This window comes from Osmia bicornis, chromosome 12, assembly GCF_907164935.1.
Source record: "Osmia bicornis bicornis chromosome 12, iOsmBic2.1, whole genome shotgun sequence".
Classification (NCBI taxonomy): domain Eukaryota; kingdom Metazoa; phylum Arthropoda; class Insecta; order Hymenoptera; family Megachilidae; genus Osmia; species Osmia bicornis.
The window spans coordinates 5,352,603-5,368,633 of NC_060227.1; the positions used below are offsets into that span (position 1 = coordinate 5,352,603).

Genomic DNA, 16,031 nt, shown 5'->3' on the forward strand with positions numbered 1-16,031 from the left:
GAAAAATAGCCAACAGACTCTATTAAAATGTAAAAACAGGAAAAAAGATAGAGCTGAAAGAAACACGTAGGTGTCGTGCGTTCTCAGTCGGTGTACTCTTCCTCCAAGGATAAATTCTTTCGAAAATAAAAAATAAAAAACATTTTCGCGTATCGAAACAAAAGGTGTACCGTTACATCTCACCCTGAAACGTTCGCTTGAAAAATCGGGTAGATGGGGGGAATGAAATTTGTCAACGATCGTGGAATAAAACCGCGTGTAATCGTCCCGATAGCGGAGAAAAATCGCTTCCGGTCGGAATAGGTGCAAGGACGGACGGACTGAAATAAAGCACGGCAAAAAATTTCGGTGAATGCCGCAAATAGATCGATAATTTACAGCGGGGTAGAATAAATCGTCGGTCTTGAACCCGCTGACAGGAACAGTTTGTTTTCTTAGCGTTAGTAAAGCGAGCAACGAAATGACGGCGAAGCGAAACTAGCTTGTCATCGTTATCCTTGTTGTCTTGTGCGCGTACGCGACCGGAAACCGCGTTTTATTTCCGTGTTACGTTTATTTTTAATGATGGTACAATTCGAGAGAACGATAACGTTGAAATGAATTCGTTAAGAGGAGGCAGCAGGGGGTTGTAGCTTGTTCATTTGAATTATTTCACTCGATATTTTCGATATTCTGCCGCCTCGGCCGTTGTTAATTGGATCCATTTGTTTCCCTTTTCAAGATCCCATTACGAGCAGAACTGGATTTTCGGATATTCCTCGCGGTTATGTTTCACTGTCTGTCGTTACTTTCGAGCAATTTCCATTGCTCCGTTCGTCGTTTTTAAACCGCAAAATACAGTTTATTTATTTGTATCACATCAGTTACCGAGGATTATATTTTATCTACATTTTATTAAAAAAATATAAAGCGATTATTTATGTGAGATTAGAGCGAGCAATGTATCATGGAGAATCACGAAATCTCCCTTCGCCTTTCATTTTCCTTCGGAGCAACAATATATAATTACAAAGTTCGTGTTCTACCGTCGAAAACCAAAACGAAGTAGAATCTAGCCAAGGAATTACAGACAAAAATCTGAACATGAACTTATCCCTGCAGCACGCGAAACCCTCTCGCCAAAATTACGGTGAATCACGTAAGGGTAAATTATCTGGGTGTCCTTGTTTTATCCATTACCTAAGGTCTAAGGAGGTGATAAATATAAAACCTTAGTATTAACTGGTATAAAATATGATTAATCAGAGTTGCAACAACGAACGAGGAACTTGCTGTCCGAGGAAACGGCTTGTCAGCTTCAATTTTCCCCATGGTCGAGCGTGCTTTGACCGTAGAACATTCGATTTGAAATTAAACGCTCTTTTATTCCCGCTTCTATCTCGATGCGGTCGCGATTTTATCGAAAGCGAACAAAAACCCGCTCGCGGTTGCGGTCGATCCGCAAACCTGCATTACTGATCGAATAAAGAATACAATTTATTTTTTTCCCATTCGTGGTTAACTACGTTTTCCCTTTTTCTGTCATTTTTTTTTTCCTACAAAATGGCTCTATTAACGCACCGGTGGTTTAGGAATCTGCGGTCGGTTCGTCATGGCGGAGGTAATAAAATTTTAGCCGGGAACCACGAAATCCGTTCCGCTCGGCGAGCACCGTGCGAATTTTATGGTAAATAAAGAACCATCCGATGTTTGGACCCCGTTTATCGGGCCAATGCTGCCCCTCTTTTTTCAGCAACCCCCATAACCGAGGGCGCAATCTGCCAGAAGCACGCTTCCACGAGGGCCAACGTGGCCACTTATCGGCGCGAGGGTCGCGCTAGTCCGCAAACAAACTCATAAATAAAATCCTTACGCGGCAACTTTCATGGACGGCGATGCACACCAGCGCGATATTGAACTGCAGCTGACCCAGTTGCTGGTATTAATCCGGGATGCGTGAAAGTGAGCCTGGAGGATTTCGAGACTGTCAACGACACACGCACCAGGACGAATAAACGGCTCTTTCGGATCGACCGATTTTCCCTCCGCAAACTGCTGATTTCTCTTCTCGAACGGACCTCTCTCGTCACGGAATATTCAAAGTGAAATTTCTTCGAACAAGTTCCACTTTCCTGGGAGAAAGTTTGTCGACTGATATTTGCGAGAGGTTCGAACGTTATACCTTACCGTGTATTTCGCAAATTCTCCGCGTCCTCTGTATCGATGTAAAATTTCAGTGAAACCCCTTTGGAACTTGTCACGAAACTTTTTGAATGAACGAATAAGTCGCGTTTCGACCGCCTCTTCTCGCGATCGCGCGGCTGAATATTAAACGACCAGCTCGAACGTTATGCGCTTCTTTGCAGCCTCTCTCGTCTCTCCTTTTTACCAGCTCGCTCATCAAGAGACTCAAAATTCAACGTCCGTCCGGCCCGACCAAAATTCACCAACTTTTTCCGACCACGCGTCCGCTCTTCCTCCGTCGGGACGGTCGGTTTCTTGGCGAAAGTTTTTCTATCAAGATTACCTGGCCTCACTCCAATGCTCGCGGGGTTAAAGGGAACAGGGGATAACCGTTATCATACCGGTGGCCTGGGAGCCGCAACTCCAAATGGATTTTGTTTGCTCGGCCAAGAGGAGAAATAATATTTCCTCCTGTACACGCCGCGACTGATAATGCCCGACTTTTTAATCAGACTTCGAACCTCTGCGGGCCGGATTCCTTCGAGGTATCACCGTGGATAAATTTTGTTAGCCGAAGCGAGAAGAGGGACGATGTAATCAAGTTTATGAAAGATTTATCTCTTTCTTCGAACTCGGAAAGGAGAATTAATTTTCGTATAAGATATTCTTGCTTCTTTTTTGTTTTTCTAAATTGATGAACGATAAAAAGAAAGAAGAGAGTAATGAACGGATTACGAATGCCGAGGGCACCGCGAAAGAGAGAGCAAACTGGCGTCTATATTTGCTGAATTTTGGCCACTTGCCAACAATAGCTGTTTCGCCTAGGTTATATCTCACTCCATGGCAACCCATAACAAACATAAGTGAATTATGTCGACGCGTGCCGTTCGATACTTTACGGGAGCGCGGTCAAACCCGATTAGTTTGGCGTCGGAAACGCTTCGCGAGATCAATTGCATGCGCCCCCTGTCACCTTTCATTTCTACCACCGATTACTCTCACCCCATCGCTGATTTATCCTTTTAATACTAGATGGTTTTACGGCTGATCGCGTGGATTCGTGTTTTTCCTCGCCCCATGGATTAATTAAGAAACAGTTGAAGTATTATCTAAAGGAACCTAATACTTGTTACTAAAATAACATCAGTGGTACTGGATTTGGTTACAAAGATCAATTACCAGAATCAATGTTGCAACCAGAGACGAAAATACCAGAGAAGCGTAAGGGAAGGTACAATTAACGTGAAGAATGCCTGGAACAAGGCTGCTTTCATTAGAACGACTAGATTGGCTGGCAACAGCAGCGGTTCTCGCTAATGGTATCGTTCTTCTTCGGAAGGTGACAAAGATACATCGTTCCTGATCGTCGTTGTTTTTTCCGGATGATCGAGTTCGGGGATGAAGATTTACCGTTGTCACTTTCCGCGCGACAACAAGCTTTCCTCGCTTTATCAATTACCAATGTTACGGCGCAGGAAGTCGAGGCGGACGCGTAAATCAACGGGACGAGAAATTTGAAAAACGCGTTAAATTCGCGAGCACAAATCGTTGTCAAATATAATTAGCCCGGGCTTGTTGTATCGGTTCTGCCTGGAGCCGCGCCACCCTCGCAGAACAACCGGGCAGGCAGGCCAGATTTATCACCGGCGTCATTTTAATCGCCAACGGTTTTTCAGATAATCGAAAGTGATTGCGAGAGTTTGTATCAGCGTATCGGGCAACGGGCCCGCGAATTCGTTGCCAACAAATTTCCATGCCGGCCAACCAGCACACACGAAAAACCAAACCCATCGTCCTGAAACTCCGATGTAATTCTATTTAGATTTACGACATACGACGCGGACAATGTTGAATTCCTGTAACTAGACGCAATTTATCTCGAATGTTGAATATTGCCAACAGCTGGAGATCTTTGGAAAAAAAAAGAAAATGTAAAACCCAGGAAATATGAAAATATAATTACATAAAAATAATGAAATTTATAAAAATCATAGATCATAGATCCCTTGAAACGTAAGATTGTCACCGTATCATTTTTTCGAAAGAAAGTACTCTATGCAGAGGATAAAGAAAAAAAGAAGGAAATCCAGATGTAACCAGAAGTACCGGAGACACATTTGGTAGCAGTTGCCCGGCCGGAGCAGAATATTCAACTAACGTTCGCATACATTAGAATGGTAAATCTCTGGGCTAGTCCTCCGTATCTATGCAATCTCATGCCCCTGGAAGTTCGGTACGCCGATGGAACAGCGTAGACCGAAACGATAGGATTAGAGAGATAACCTGTCCAACTCGACCGTGCGAAACGCCAGCCCTATCTCCGGACTCGGCTAACACGAGTCCTCGAGCCGGGTGTGCGAGTCTCGTGGAGCCTACTCGAGTGGCCCATGAACGTTCCACCCTCTCGACGATATTTATTATCGCTTCGTTAAAGCCGCAGACTCTTAGCGAACGACATCCACCCCCGCAGGCGGCGACTTGTCTCGTGGGATTTCGGCGTGCTAACTGTTACACCCTCCCCTACGAAGGATTCGATTAACTTTAAACGAACGGGAAAGTCTTTCTTACTTACTATAAGCGGGTGCTCGCAAATCAGAAGGAAATTTTATTTATGCTACTTCTTGTTTACTCGTCTTTCCGCGATTCGGAATTGATTACGAATTTCGTCGCACTTCGTTCGTTGAAACTCCGTAAACAGAGTTGCCGGAGGCGTAGATCAAAAAGTTAAGAAGCTTCCTCCGTCCACGGAGTGGCGAGGTCGTTTAGTGTTAATTGGATCGGTAGGAAGGAGGAAAACGAGGTAACCACCTCGGTCGGAGGTAACGAACGGTAAACGTTAAGCGTCGCGAAACAAGCAGCTGGAAATTTAAACGAATCTACCCGTTGCAATGTAATTAATAGGCGTCACCGGTGATTACACAAATCTGCGTGGTTCGTTTGGCCGGTAATCGCGTGGGCGAGTAACGAGCGGAGATGAAAAATAAAAAAATAAAAAAGAAGGTCCTTTGTATTTGCCGCATCGACGGTAACAGGCTCGTTGAAAATCCCATCGAGAGGATTGATAACGACTCGTATTCACGGTAAACGCGTTAATAACCGGAATCGATTCGATACGATCATTCGAACGACACGAAATTCCGGCGTGCCATTCTGATTAAAAAGAGATATCGCGAATTATCGGATTTACTAGGTCGATGAATACCAGGCACGTGTCGAGAACACGGCTCGTTACGCCTTTTAATAAGATTAGTCAAATCGAAACGGGGATCTATCGAGGCGAAATAAGAAAACGATCCGAAGGGTTGAAGCGCGAAGGGAACAATCGAGATCGATATCGGTTAATTAAAAGCTAATCGATGTAACGACGATGGAAAAAGCGGGCGAGCTTCGAGGAACGGATCGATTAGGACACACGAATTGGTAATGAAATGGCAGGGGTTCGAGGCAGAGAGAATTAGCGAATGCTAAAGAGCCGTGCTAGCGGTTCGAGAGAAACCCTTGTTCGATCCTCCCCGCGATCCTACTTTATTTATCGCGCACTTCGCTTTTATTGGCCGCGCCGCTTTCAATGAATTGGAAACAGGGGTTCCAAAGGAATTCTCTTATTGTCTTTTTCGAGTGTCGTTAACTCGAGCCTGGATCAATCTTCCACGTCGTTGCACGACGTGTGCAGTCTCGAAAATTCCACGATGCTTTGGAAAAGAAAACCAGAGGAATTTGTAAAATTTCCAAATTTTTAAATCGTAACTTCATAAATTTCGTTATAAAATTTCGAAGAGTTCTCCGCGTTTTCTATCGCATTCGATACAAGATTATACGAGAAGAACCTTTTTCTTGCCTTCAAGCAGAGTCATTAATCTCGAATAACGAGTACAAGCATTCCTCCAGCTTCTTTTTCCCTATGTATCAGTAGTTTACCGATTCGCTGTTCCTTCTGAACAGGAAGCCTCTGAAGGATGCAATTTCCTGGCTGAAAATTCCAATGTTCAAGCGTTTCCGAACAACAATAACAGCGAGACTTTTTTGTTCGGGGATAAGTGGCGGGACGAGAGGGAATCGACGGTGCAGGTGCAGCAATAACGCGTATCAACGGAAAGGAAAGGGTCGCTCGTTTCGAAGCTACTTAAAGCATACCGCGGTGTGTGCGTGAGTTTACGTGTGCAGTTTAGTGGGCCGCACGGTAGTTAGTAGGCTTAGAAAGGGGTGGCGGAGGTGGAGAACAAGAGTTCCGCCGGTTTCGCACGCTGGGGGTTGGGACTGGCTGGCACCAGATTTATCTCTCTACCCCATCGTTTCGGCCTACGTTGTTATGGGGTGCGGCGGAACAGCGGAACGCCAGAATGCCAGTGCACCAGAGGCCATAGGGGACGGCTCGAATACCGTTCTAAGCTTCTAAAATTTCAATGTGATGGTAGAATGAGTTTTCTTAAGACGAATACACATTAACTCACCATAGACTTGAATCAAAGGGTTTGTCGATGTACGTGCATTACAAGTAATATAAGTGTTAGAAAATATTTGCTAACAATGTATGAAAACGGTTTGTCAATGAGCGTACCATTACGCGTCCCCCTTTATTCGCCCTCAACTACCCTGTTTCCCCATGGGAATACCGTTCACCTCTCTCCTCTTTCAACCGTTACCTTTCATTCATTCGTTTTCCTTTTGTTTAGAAACTTGTATCACGGTTGTAGAAATGGGTGAAAACGCTTTTCATCGCCACCATCCCCCTGGTTGAGTAATTACGAATTAAACGCGAGGTTGACGGGAACACGCGTCGCACCAAGGAAGTTGTTTCCAGCCTGTTTATGCATTCAACGGATACACACGAACGTTCCACGCGTGCAGTCCAACTATTCACTTACGCCTGCCGGTATTACCTGTCGGCCCTTCCTCGACAGAAGGGGTACGAGAAAGGGGGTTGAAAGGGGAACGCGAGGAAGTTTCTGGCTGGAGGGGTTGGACTGGCTGGCGCCAGGTTTATCTCTCGACCCCATCGTCTCGGCCCACGTTGTTATGGGCTGTTCCCGAGTGGCTTAACGGGGGTTGCGAAACTAGGGGCGAGAGAAAACGAAGACACGGGGGACGGAACGAATATGAAAATCAGGCGCGATCAGAAGAACAAGGTGGAAAGGTGGGAAGAAAGGTGACAGAAAGCGAGGGATGAATAAGCTTTCAAAGTTCAAACTTTTAGCATATTTATTGTCGTTTATGCTTGTAACAGCAGGTCTTCGAGGAGAGTGTAAATTGAATCTTGTAACAGGTTGACTGTAGGGTCAATTTTTCTCTGTTTTGTTAAAGAGATTGGAGGGAAAGTCACCCCGTTTGGAATGGTATATCGTAAAGACGAATCGATCAATTTACAGTTTAGCATTGTCCATTAGCGAACATCCAATTTCCAAAATGGTAATGGACTTTTTGATTTATTGTACAACGCAGCAAATTGCAAAGTCCATTACCATTTAGAAAATTGGTCGATCCATTGTTTATTCTGATCAAAAAATTAGTTATTTTAATTAAGAATATCGACACAGTCATTTTTTCGAAGTTTGATCATGAAATTTTGTCTATTATCGATGATCTCGCTCGAGCGACCTGACAACCATAACAAAGCCAGAACTCTAAGAAAAATGGCTGTTTCTATAAGAAGCCAGGCGCAGAAGAATGAAAAGGTAAAGGTTAAAATACAGTCGAAGAAGCCATGGATAACGTCCGTTCCAGAACAGACCGTCCCTCTGAACCCTTCATCCGATGCCTTGCAAAAGCATTGTGTCACGGCGTAACAACTCGCGATAGTACGAAGCAGCTTCCCATGGGGCACCATTATCCTGATTTAGCGCCACGGCTACGACTCTATTTCCTGCATGCTTCCCGGCTACACGCTCTCCTTTGTCCGGCTTAGCTTTATTTGCGCGAAAAGGGAGAAAAGCGTGGCCACGCCATCGGATTGACACGTTTGAGTGCTCTGCACTTCACTTTTCTCCTCTCGTTACACGTTCGCTCCGATGCGATTACGTGACACGAAGATACGATACCGTCCACTGTCACTGGATATCGTGAATCTGCTTTCGATCGCCATTTTTAATCCCCTCATGGCGAGCAAATGGGAGACGACTTTTAATTGCTAAAAGTGAATGGGCACAGCTATCGGGATTTCGAATTAATATCGATCCGATGGTTCGGAGATAAATTACAATTAACTTAAGAAAATGAAAACGAATTTGAAATTAAATTTATACGAACGTGAAGGAAAAGGCTCTCGAACTTTATGTTACACGAACAAAATCCTTGAAAGTTGTTGTTCCTAGAAGACGTAAATAGGATGCTTTCTGGCATTCTCCTCCACGATGTAATTAACGCCGCGAGAGCAGCTATAGGAAGAGACGTCTTCTCGGGAAGACGTTTAGCTCGAGACTAGCTTAACAGCCCTCGCATGTTTACAAATAACATCAACTAAGAGCGTTCCGGTTCGTGAATGTGTTTCGAAAGGGGTGTTGCTCGACGATTGATTGTGTTTCTCAATGTAACTATTGTATCTTGAACTGGTAACGATAAATTTCATCTCCCCCAATCAACCCCCGCGTGGGTGTTCGAATCAGGAATTGATACCGAAGATGAATTATAATTTTAGTGACCACTGAAAGGTTTTCGAGTTTATTTTCACTTTCAAATAGAACGTCGACGCTCTAAAGTTATTAGAATCTGGCAGACAAATAAACATTTCAATTTCCACAGTGAAAATTGTTCAGACGTTAATGAAAATCGATCGAAGAGCAAGCTGTAAGAGATTAGAGCTCGTGATCTGGTCCACGATGGCGAGGATCCAAGAATCCCAGCAGTTTACGAGCACCGCTGTCTTACGAGGTAGACAAGGTCTCGATGACCTCGTAAGCTTAATTCGCGCCATACCAGAAACTCCGAAATCGAGGAACCAACAGGGAAGTACGAAAAACGAAATAGGAACCGATCGAAAATCAGCCGCGCATCGACAACGCGCTGGTTACCGAAACGAAAATACACGAAACCAGAGATCCCCCCATGTGGCCGCGTTTATATTTGTCAAAGGATATAAAAGCTAAATATTAATCGCCAGGGGCGTGATATTCCTGCTTGCGTCGATAAATATCGGCAAATTAATACGCCGCGCAGTTGCAACTGTTTGATAGGAATATTTACACGAACGAAGAGTTCGCGAATTTCGAGAGGCAAAGTGTTGCACGAAGATTATTTAAATCAACGAACACAATTCTGATTTATTTATTTTTTTTTACCATTGTTCGAATAAAATTCTATTCGAATATTGTGCAATCCTGATAGCGAAGGGGAAGTGTATATACCAGTCGGATTACAGAAGAGCGTATAATAGATATGGATTACCGAGGGATGCTGGTTAAATAGGCTACAACGATGCCGAGGTTGAACCGCGAATAAAGACGACCGACATTGGTCGGTTCGGGTCCTTATTATCCCCCATTCGGCGTACGCAGAAACTGTGAGCCGGGGTTGCATCGGTTATTATTAGGGATCTACCGACATTAAAGCCCGTACTTAGGGGTATCGATCTTCTTATTCGACCAGCCTGTGTCACACTTAAATACAATCTTTCGGCAGTTATGTAATCCTCTTAGCGAAGTATTCCGGTGCCTGCCACCGTGCCGCTACCCGATAGCGTGTGCCATTGTTTCTTATCTCGACTGATTATGTTCGTGCATACGTAACTCCGCGAGACAACAGGGGTAAGGGGAGAGGAAGAAGCGGAAAATCTGGGTGCACCGTACAAGATATTTTGGGAGACTTGTAATCCTCTTAACGAAAATATTCGCTATTAGCTACCGCAAGGGATCCACGTTTCCTTCCTCGCGAAATTTTTTTGATAATATTAATAAAGTACATTTGCAAATATTAATTTGGGGTTCTAGTACGTTTCCAGTTAAATCGTCTTTTTCGTCGACAGAGGGAGGCAAGTGCACCGCGAACAGACCGCGATTAGCAATTAATACACGCTCATCCCCTATCGATCCGGCGATTAACGAAACCGATTTAATCAGCGGCCGGAACACGACTGACCAGTCCTATTAATTAGCGGAATAATCGGATCACAGGGAATGACGTGTTAACCGTCCTCCTCTTCCCGGCCTGTATTACTTTCGATAATAGGCTCCATTACCGTCTGTGCAACTGATCCGTTACTAATGTCAGCAAGTCCGGTCCGACTGTCGTCCTAACAACGGAACGGCAGAGATCTCCCGTTGTTCCGACACCGGCTAAATTAATTCACTGATAAGTCGTGTGTGACGCGATCAAATTAATTCCCGCTGTTCCTAGCATGGAATTAATTATTGCCCCGGCGAGTCTCCTTCCGTTTACCCTAGGAATCGGTTATCGTCGCAACGGTTAATCCCACGAGATTCGCTTTACAATGATGATATCGAAATAATTTTGTATCCAAAACAGCTCCCTGCATGGTCCTTTGAATTTTCGAGCTTTGATTAAAGTCAAGCTCCTCGGGATCTCTCGACTCTTGAAGAGGGAGGCAAACTTTTCGCGACGCGATTCAAAGAGAGTTACGCTCGCGCGGCTCGGTTCGAACTCGAGAATTTCGTATGAATGGCGAAAGAAGGTTGGAAAGAGAGATACTCACCGTAAAACCAACACTGTTTCTCGCCGAAACGAGGCCTGAGGAAGGTGTACTGAGGCTGAGACGGAAGATGATCCAAAAGGGCGGCCAGACCGGCGACCAGCAGGGGGCCACCCCAAGCGTAACAGCCGTACACGCGGAGTCTGAGGGTCTCTTGGCCTTTTTCCAAGCTCGCTGGTCTCAGGTCTCTGCAAGATGAAGGAAAAAGAAACGGTTAAACGGAAGCCACGAAACACGGGGATCGTTCTCCGCGCACTTAAACGTTGCCCGGAATGCGAACAATAAAACAGCCGAACAATCGCGGGGCTCGAGTTTCTCCTTTCATATGGAGAGTTCCATTAGTAGCGGCGGAAATAAAAGGTTCCATGAAAAACGGAACCTTTGGGAGACGTGGCCCGAGTTATGTAATAAGAACTATGAATGAGTCCGTTTGATGTCCTCTAACGCGATTATCTGTTAACTGGGTTATAACCTTTGATGAGAATAAAAAATAAAGAGGATGTAACAGGAAGGGAATTGCTACTTTAAAACCAGATGAACAGGGAAAAATATTGGAAGGAAAGGTGGAAAAACTAGCGACAACTATCGATCACTTCAGGTGCAATTAGTGCCCAGCTAAAGTGACCACAGCCATCGAAGCCGGCAGAGTGTTTTTCGAGAGGCCTTCAAAGCAAAACACGTGAATTTGTTTCGGAAAGTTTCGCGATCATTAGCATCTCTCATTATACAAGGCAAGGGATCGCGTTCAACTTTGATCGCAAACGACTCGGTTTTATTTGGACTCGTGCAATAACTAATTCTATCGTGCGTTCGTCGGCGTAAAATTCGGGTAAATGCGAATCGTACAATGGCGAATCGTACTCAGCGAAATGAAACGCGATAAGGAGGATCGCAGGTTGGCAGAGATCCAGGGGAAAAATGAAAGTCGACGAGACGATGAGATGTGTAATGAAAAAGATGTTGACCAGTAGATAGCTGGTGAACGACGGTGTGTCTCCGCGTTCTCTCGTCCAGATATGGTCAACGAATTTGCCACGAGTTACGATCTAATTAACCGTGACGAGCGGCGACACGCGACATAAAAGAGTAGCTCGATTGCCGGCCGGAACGGTCCACCTGTTCGTTTACCATTCTGAATCTTTAACGCTTCAACTGGTTCAAACGTCTCTCTAAAAGGTAGAGTATAATTGTTTCACACTTCTGCTATTATACGGTTAACAAGGGTGACACGTAATTTTCTTTCCTATCTTTTCGAGTTCAGCCTCGATGTACTTTCACAATTTCTCTAATTATCACGTCTGCAGATTGCAATCTTACAATTTCGTTTGGGTAATAATAAATGAATCATCGACGAGCAAAAGCTCATTAACTGGTTTCGACTCAATAACCGGTACATCAAAAAGTTTATTAACAGGATTCCGGCGGGCAGAGTGTTAATTACAGCTGTGCGGAAGGGAGATGCATCGAAACGAGCAATAGAGGCGTACGAAGGGAAACGAGATTATTATTATTAGAGGAACCGTGAATAATAGGGTCACTCGCGAATTTATCGCGGCGGGTTATTAACGAGACTTCGAATTCATTAAATTTCGACCCCGATATCACGACCAATGATTACCGGAACGACGAAGCTCCGTCATTGTCTGGATAGCTTAACGTCGCTATAACAACAATACCATGGAACGGGCAAGAGTCGGCTAGGGGAGGTTTTAGCACGGAGGGTTGTTACTCGTAAATCGCACCCTATCTGAAGCCGACGTTACTGCGGATATGGCAAATGTCGAACGGTAACGACACGGTTCTATTGTCAAAAAGTGAAAATTCGAATAAAACGAGAGGACGACTCTGCGCGTATTGTCGGCGGTAGCCGGACTGCACGGATGAAAACGCGTTTGTTTCATATCCGGTTATCCATGCTGCGCCAATCTCTCAATTCTGGGTCTGATCGAACCCAGGCATTGTTGCGCTAACTTTACATAAGTATATTAACAACGCAGGCATAGTCAATTCTGATAAACTTTAAACGAAATTCAATTAAAACAGTGGCTCTCTCCATGGTCCGCCGTCCGAGGCTTAACTCGTTTCCATAAATTTCTCTAATTTCTTACAAATTAAAGTGATCTCTAAACAGAGAAGATAGACTAACCGAGTCAGCTATTTGTACCGGTAATTGGCGCAACTGACTACCAATGTAAACCCGCCTTTGACAAGGATTAATAGCCCGCCATACAACTTGCAACTCCATCTTCAGCGTAAACTAGCGAACAGATTAGCGCGATACAAGATCTCATCGATACGACATTACCAGCGTGTCTATCGCGACGGGATCACGATCTCTCGCTAATTACCTGGCCGATTACTCTCTTAATCGTCGACTCAATTAACATCGTCGCGAGGTGTCTAGCACGGGTCGAGAATTGTGGCTGGCTGTATTCTTGCAAAAGGAGGAAGACGAGACACGTTGATATTAATTTCCAACTGTGGCACGGTTCATTTCCGGCAACGCTAATTAGCCGTCACCGTGGTCGTTGCGCGCGATTAGTTGCTGCTCGTCCGGCAGGACGAGAAAGTTTCCCTGGAAGAGAGGGTGCTCGCGTACGGTTTCGCGTCCCGTTCCGATGTCGGAGCGGCGCCACGATAATTTTGCCACCCTCTCGCTGTCCCGTTGCAAACGGGAGGGCCGTCGAGCCGGTGCCAGGGATCGAGGGGAAACACATTAAATATTGCTGTCGAGAAAATTAGGGAGCTGTTACGTGCCGGCAGCCAACGAGCCTCGCTTTTTCATTCGTTCTTTCCTTTTTTCTTTCGTTCCGCCTACGAACGCGTCTACCGAATACTTTTATGTCTCCGGCCTGTTTATGGAAACAAATAATCGTATCCGTCTCCTACTGCACGCGGAACTTTTGCTCCGATACAGGACAATTTGCAAACGACGTCGTTCTATTCCGCGACAAAGAGGATTACCCTCATTCAAGAGTATATAAACCATTGTCGGAGCAGGAAAAGAGATAAAGGTTATTTTTATAATAATGGATCCGTACGGGAAGGCTTTCCATTCGAGCTTGACGAACGACGACTTCTCTACTCGCCGATGATATATACCTATTCTATTATCGCGACGAGAGCACACGCGGCCAGAACAGAGAAGAGACTCGGCTTAATCCTGACAAAGGACTCGTTGGAATAGCTTCTTTTAATTGTATCCTGTCACCGCGCGTATTTATCGTTCGTATTTGCGAACGGAAAGAAAAAGGGGAAGATTCGTAAAAGGTCGGACAGCCATTAAGGCCTTTGTACCTGGCAACGTTTTATTTTGTCTGCCTTTCGAATGTCGCTGTTTAAACGTTACACAATAATGCTACCAAATTTGACGATAATTAATCTGGTGATCGATCATGATAATAATAGAAAATCTACAATTTTCAACCGTTGCGAGACATTTCGAACATAAATCACTCAATGAAGTATCAATAAGAGTTACACCTACCGATGTAACAGGGAACATAAATCTTCGAGCAGTCTAATGAATAATGAGCAGTCAAGTTCCTCTCGATCAGAATAAAAGAAGGATTCGCAAATTGTTACACGCCCCTTTTTCAGTCTGTCGTGTTGCTGTATCTTTCAGCCGCACGCCCGACAAGAGGAGGAGGACTTTAAACGTAATGGACGTAAACGTCGCTGGCTGTCTCGTGGGCAGAAGGTAAGAGCCCTATATTTATCTGGCCGATATGGTAATTATACGGACGGCAATTAGCGGCGGTGCCAGTTAGAGGTACCACTCGGTCCGACGCGGCCCGACGGTATCGCACCAGCGTTCGCGGAGAATACGGAACAGGAAGGAGAGGTCGTTACGCGGGTCCACGATGGACGGAAAAGATTATTTATCTCGTTGCTGGTTTGCAGTAGGGAAAACATAAATGGACGTTCCATTCCGTGGTCATTTGGATTGTTTTGGAAAGATACGAGTGAAAGAGTCGAATGAAATGAAATATAAAAGAGACGGATCGATTCGCGTGGATCGGCTAATTTTATTCGTCGCGTTTTTCACGGTCCGGAGGGAAACTTTTCAGAAAGAATATCAAGAATGATAATCCTCGACGTTCGAAGGGGTGTCGACGCGGGGAATCCGGCAAATGTTGCGTAGGAACGATAGTGCCCGAAAACTTTGCGCTTCCTTGGAACGTATGGAAAGCGAGTGGCGCTTTATTGAAAAGTTTCAGGAGACGCGGTTAAGTGCGAGGGAAGTTCTGTCGTCGTGCCGCGAGAATTTCTCACTTCCGAACTACGTCTCGACCCTTTCCTTTCCTCTTTATACCCTGTCAATTTATCTATCTACCGGTGAAATTTCTACTGTTCCACTTGCCCATTTATCCCGTTCCCCATCGACGAGCCTTCGATCGATTCTTCTGCGGTTACGCCATCGATCCCGTACAACTATCCATTAATCTGTGTCCTCTCGGTTCACCAGCGTCGCGGGGACTTAAAAAACCATCAACAATTACGAGCGAATGATAGCCTCATTGCCGGCAATTAACGAATGACAAATGCATCGGCTTCGTCTTGTTAAGTGTACGCTCAAAGACTGGCTCCGACGTCGCATTAAGTTCCATTAATCACGCGAATAATCGCGTGCCAGTCGAATTATGATGCCATCGATATAGATACGATGATTGAACAAGTATCTAATCTTTGATCTATCGATCGTTTAAAAAGTTGCGATACAGATAGTGTATAATTTTTAATTAACTAGATCGTAATTTATGGGAACAGATGCGTTTAGCAAAATTCTGTTACTAAAAATTTACTCTAAAATACATAATTGCCTCTTAAGTTGTAAGAGACAAGTTTTTCAAAGAAGAAGTAGACCGATAGAGGTATACTTACGAGGTCGAATCGACAAGAGGCAGACAGCGGACGGTGAAAAGAGCAGTTAACGAACGAGCGTTAATTAGCCGCAATAACCGACGATCGTGACAATTACAGGGTGGTCTGTACTTCGTGTACGTTCTCGCAAGGAAACCACGATGAGAATATAAATTTCGTATTATCCGGTGGTCTGGCATGGAATTACACAGGGTGTCAAGCGGTTTGCCTCTCGCCAGAGGAGCTCCGAGCATCGGACATCGATTCGTGTCCGTATAATCAATATTGTACTTACTCGGAATTAGACGTCGATTACGAGTGGCAAGGCGGCAAGATAATGACCGAGGAGCGGGGAGGTTCGCCATTG

General features: G+C 44.9%; 1 protein-coding gene across 1 annotated transcript in view; it reads right to left on the reverse strand.

Moving 5' to 3' along the window:
• LOC114873960 (probable G-protein coupled receptor Mth-like 1) overlaps positions 1-16,031 on the reverse strand; it is a 106,018-nt gene that overhangs the window by 11,087 nt on the left and 78,900 nt on the right. The window contains exon 5 of the mRNA XM_029182775.2: positions 10,805-10,989. Within this exon, the coding sequence (XP_029038608.1) occupies positions 10,805-10,989 (185 nt within the window). The remainder of the gene's footprint in view (positions 1-10,804; positions 10,990-16,031) is intronic.